Consider the following 5322-nt stretch of genomic DNA (forward strand, 5'->3'; position numbering starts at 1 on the left):
ACATAGATGATAAACCTCTCTATCTTCAATTTCAAAATTGTGAATTAGAATTATTAAGAAAATCGGAAAAAAAAAGAGAAGAAAAAGTTACAGAGATGACAAGCATTTTTCACCTCTAATTTTAAAATTGTGAGTTTTAAAGTCACTAAAAGAGGAAATTTTTTACTGTGTATGGCAGACAAAAGTTGTGTGGGCTCCACTCATGTTATGCCAAATAGATTATTGGTCTCATTTTCAGAAAAAGGGACAAAAAGTCCCCTCTCTCTTCCTTTTTTTTTTTTAATTTTTATCCTTTGATTCAACTTTTTCATCTTTTCTTTTTGTAACTGTTTTAAATTTTGCTATTTTCAACACCTTAATATTTTATTTCTAAAAAATATGAAATTCAATATTTCTTGCCTAATTCATCCTACTTTTAATATTTTGACATCATTTTCTTTATTCCATATAAGTTATTTACATTACTAAAAATAATTATTTAAAATTATTTATTAATCTATAAAATTAAGATATATTAAAAAATCAAATCATTCCCATTGTCTCTTATAATTAATTTTTCTTGAAAGTGTAAATAAGTTTTATAAAGTTTCAAAAAAATTCTTAAGGAGTAGATCTGTAAAATTATCATTTTTATTTATAATTTATTAAGGAACGTGTAAAAGAAAAGGTGAATAACTAGTATAAAAAAAATTAAAGGTGGTATAAAATTATTTTAGTTTATTCTTCTCTCAACAATTCAATAATTTCAGATAATAATTTCAAATTCATTGTATCAACATGATAAAATTGCAACTTGAAGTATTTTTCATATTTTAATATCTAAATTTAATTTTAAAACAATCGAAATCAACTTCGAAGATCAGTTAGTGAATTTTGATAAGCAAAAAAAAAAAGAAATACATGAACCAAAATCAATTTATGTAAAAAATAATTATGAGATTTTCACATAGACATTTTTTATATTTTATATAAATTATATTCACCTAATTAAAGCTTATAGATCTCAAGACATTTTTCATAATTCAAGAAAATTATAGTCACGATAATAAAAGAATAGTAAATGATTATAAATTAGCAAATAAAAAAAAAATCTTTTCTGATGGCGGGAGGGAAAGAGATAAATGTCATTATAAAAATTAAAAAATTAAACTAAAACAACAATCATATTGATAAAATGTGTACTATATTTATTTTGAATTAGTTTAAATTGTTAGAAATTAATTAAATTAATTTGATTTTAATCTTAATAAAAAATAAATCAACCCAAGCTATGAACAATTATACTCAAACTCATATATTAATCACATAAAAAATTGATCAAAATTTCCTGCATAAAAAAAAGGAAAAAGAGAAAGCCTACAACTAATTGGATCGGCTAGCCAATACCCTCAAAAACCATTCTCCAAAATCAAAATTTTGAATTCCAAAGCATTCTAAATTATGTCACAAAAATAATACATGAATCATAGAATATTTTTAAAAGGCATTTAATAAAATAGAGAAACAAAATATTTTGAAAGAGGAGTGAAAAAAAGAAGGGGAATACTAAAGAAATAGCAAAAAAAAAAGTACAAGGCTTTAAATGACTTGAAAAGTGGGACTCGATTATGAAAAGAAAAATCTTACTAAAGAGAGAAGTCTATTAGGAGTCCACATGTCAATAAAAGAATGCCTCACACAAGTATGAGTTGGCATGCCAAGGAAATGAAGAAAATGATCCTTAATGTATGTATGAGGGTTGCTTTCTTTTAATCTTTAATGTATTTCGCTTGATTCGTTTGGTTCTTAATATATTATAAAAGGTGATCAGATTGATCAATTATCGTATCAGATTTATCAAAAAGAATTTGTTAAATTTAACCTCGGGTTTCCACTAAAAGATAAATCGCCAAATTTTTCCTATTCCCCTTAAAGCCATAGCGTAAAAATGCCATAATTTTCTCCATCTTCATCTTTTTCAAGTTTCGTTACTCAGTAAAAACACACTTTTACTTTCGTCTTTAATATCACGAATGTTTATCAAGAGAAATGGAGGCAAAGAATCAACCCCATATTATGGTAAGATTTATTTTTAGATTTTACAATTTGGGTATTTTTTACTATCCTTTTAACTATTTCTTTTATGTGATCCTTTATCTATGTAAAAGAATAGTTTTTTTGTTAGATTTGAATTTTTTCTACAAAAGCATAAAGTGTTAGATAAAGGTCCCAAAAACTTAAGCATTTTATCGCATAAAAAATGTTTAATACTAGTCCCATAGAATATTTAGAAGCACACACTTGCTCTATATTTCAACTAATATATAGAATGGTGGTCCTAATAATTTTTTTAACAGACCCTATGTTCGAGGCTGCATTTTTCAGCATTAAAATTTGTCATAAAGGACTGATGAAGCATCAACCAAACAAAATTTATGTTGGCGGTATGGTCTATTTTGACAATGTTGAAGCGACAAACCTTAATTTAGCAGATTTGAAGAAGATGGCTGAGATGTGCGGCTATATGAATGACTCTGAAATAGTTTGACATGAATATGAAAAGTACGCCGATAGATGAAAATTAGTGTCCACTGAAATTGAAGCTCTCTTAATTGAAAAATTGATCCCGAATGATAGAGTAGTTGAGTTGTATTTTGAACATTTGGACTCCTAAATTAAAGTAGATTCAGTTGAGATTTTAGGCCATACAAATTGCACATTAAATCAAGAACATATTGAAAATGGTGATGAGTTTGAAGATTCAGAAAATGAATTATCTAGTGATGATGCCATGCTGGAAAGACATGGACAAAAAAGGCAAAGCTTTGAGGGTGGAAGGAAACTTATTAATGACGAAGTTCTGAGAAAGTTGTGTAATGAAGATGGAGATTCAGATTGTGTGGACTCTGAAGATCAGAAAAGTTTAAATGGTGATTCCGATAATGTGTGCTTTTATTTTCCAAAGCACAACCCAAAAACTGAAACAAAAGATCCTATATTGACATTAGAATATACATTTGGAAGCAAGGAGGAATTCAAAAATGTAGTATCAACTCATAAGGTAAAAGCAGGGAGGAGTATCAGGTAGATCAAAAATGATGGAGAAAGAATAAAAGCAAAGTGTAGAAATCCAGATTGTAAATGGATAATTATGGCATCGATAATGCATCGTGACAAGGCATTTCAGATTAAAACTTACGATTACAAGCATACCTGCAAACATTGGAACCATCGCAACAAGACAATAACGCCGTCTTTCATTGCAAGAACATATCTTGATGATATCAGTCAAAATAGAGAGTGGAAGCTGTCTAATTTTAGAGACACGGTTAGTGAGGGACTTAAGGCTCATGTTACTTTAGATCAAGCTAGAAAGGCTAAGAAAAAGGCACTTGTATTAATTGATGGAGATGTTAAGGAACAATTTTCCATTCTTTGGGATTACTGCCTTGAAATTGAAAGGTCAAATCATGGAACTTCAATGTATATGAAGTTAACTCAAAATGAAATGCCAAATAAATCATACAGATTTCAAAGAATCTATGTATATTTTGCTGCTTGAAAGGAGGGATTTAAGGATGGATGTAGAAAAATAGTAGGTGTGGATGGGTGTTGGTTGAAGGGTCAGATATCATTTGTTGACTGCAGTTGGCTTGGTTGCTAATAATAATATCTTTCCAGTGGCCTACGCAGTTGTAGAAAAGGAAACTAGGGAGACGTGGTCATGGCTTTTGACCTACTTAGCTGATGACTTGGAGATTAACGATCAAGCTGGTTGGACCTTTATGTCGGACAAGCAAAAAGGTCTCATTAAAACGTTTAATGAAGTTTTGCCATCAGTGAGTCATAGATTTTGCGTGAGATATCTCCATAATAATTTCAAGAGGGCTGGTTTTAGTGGTTCCTTGGTAAAACATGCTTTTTGGGCTGCTGCAAGTGCTATAATTGTGGAATTCTTTAATGCTCGCATCGATGACATTGTTAAATTGGATGTCGAAGCTGCTATCTGGTTGAAAGAAAAAAGAGCCTACTGAATGGTCTAAATCACATTTTTCTCCCAATTCTAAGTGTGATATTTTGTTGAATAATATGTGTGGATCGTTTAATAGTATTATACTTGATGCTCGACACAAGCCAATCATCACTTTGTTGGAAAAACTAAGATATCTTCTTACGGCTAGATTACAAGCTAACAGGGATAAAGCTGATAGATGGAATTGTGATGATATTTGCCGTCGGATCAAAAGTATTTTGCACAAAAATAAAAAAGTTGCTGCTGGTTTTATTCCAAAAAAATTAAATGAATGAAACTTTGAAATTCTTGACGAAAGTGTGAGCGACGTTTGGGCTGTGGACCTTACTGGCAGAAAATGTCGTTGTAGAAAATGGACTATTACAGGAATCCCTTGTAAGCATGCTATTTCAGCAATTTGGCATAAAAATGCTGAGGTTATTAATTATGTGGATGACTGCTATAAGGTGGAAATGTATAAACGAATCTATGAACCAACTATTCTTCCAATCAATGGTTCACAGTTATGGCTTAAATCAAAAAAGCTCCCTCCTTTGCCTTCAATCTTTTCAAGACAAAATAAGTCAGGAAGAAAGCAAAACTTGAGAAGAAAAGAACAAGATGAAGTAGGATCAAGTAGAACTAAGATGAAGAAGAAGCAAACATCAGTTAATTGTAGTCGATGTCACAAGTCTAGCCATAATATGAACTTGCAAGTTTAACTATGTGCAGCCAGAAGGAGGAGTTTTTGAGCGAGCTTGTTGGATGCCTTCTACTTCATTTATAGCTGAAAAGTTATCGGTAAATATTTTGATATGATAGTTAAGTTAGCTTGGCATCTTAAAAAAATCTGATTTTTTTCCTTATACAGATTAGAAGAACAGAAGTTATTCATGATGATAATGCTACATCGTCTGACATGAATATTTAATGTGGTATGTCCTTTTATTTGGTCACACATGCTCCTTTTTTGGCTTTATATCTAAGTTGATGGCTACTTTACACATTAAAGAAGAATTGCTGATTTGAAGTGACGATTTTTTGTTGATGGCTTGATAGCTGATTGAAGTGAAGATATTTTGCTGGTTTCGTGCTGATAGCTGGTTGAAGTGAAGATCTTAAAAATTAACTTTAGTGTTTCATGCTGGTTGAAGTGAAGATATTCGCTGCTTTTATTCATATTTTTGAGCCAACTCTTGTAATGTAATTTTGTTAAGTTGTGACTTGTGATTAGAAACTTCAATATGCACCAGCTATTGTTCCTTTCAGTTTAAGTTCAATTTATGCTTCAGTTTTACTTCTATTTGCAAATTTGATCGAACTTTAAGTCT

The 5322-nt window shown here is 30.3% G+C and overlaps 1 protein-coding gene across 1 annotated transcript; it reads left to right on the forward strand.

Moving 5' to 3' along the window:
* The first annotated feature begins 3130 nt into the window (after nucleotides 1-3130).
* LOC129875565 (uncharacterized) lies at nucleotides 3131-5104 on the forward strand. Its single transcript, XM_055950869.1, has 6 exons — nucleotides 3131-3462; nucleotides 3602-3988; nucleotides 4089-4225; nucleotides 4379-4617; nucleotides 4724-4792; nucleotides 5051-5104. Exons 1-6 carry the CDS (start codon nucleotides 3131-3133, stop codon nucleotides 5102-5104), a joined length of 1218 nt encoding a protein of 405 aa, XP_055806844.1.
* The last annotated feature ends 218 nt before the right edge of the window (nucleotides 5105-5322 follow it).

This window comes from Solanum dulcamara, chromosome 12, assembly GCF_947179165.1.
Source record: "Solanum dulcamara chromosome 12, daSolDulc1.2, whole genome shotgun sequence".
Taxonomy (NCBI): domain Eukaryota; kingdom Viridiplantae; phylum Streptophyta; class Magnoliopsida; order Solanales; family Solanaceae; genus Solanum; species Solanum dulcamara.

Bases quoted from the DNA above. Each gene is read 5' to 3' on its own strand.
- LOC129875565 (XM_055950869.1), top strand. From the start codon at position 3,131: ATGGCATCGATAATGCATCGTGACAAGGCATTTCAGATTAAAACTTAC. The intron at 3,463-3,601 runs GTATATGAAGTT...TGTTGGTTGAAG, and splicing joins TCAAATCATGGAACTTCAAT to GGTCAGATATCATTTGTTGA. The intron at 3,989-4,088 runs GTTGAAAGAAAA...ATCGTTTAATAG, and splicing joins GATGTCGAAGCTGCTATCTG to TATTATACTTGATGCTCGAC.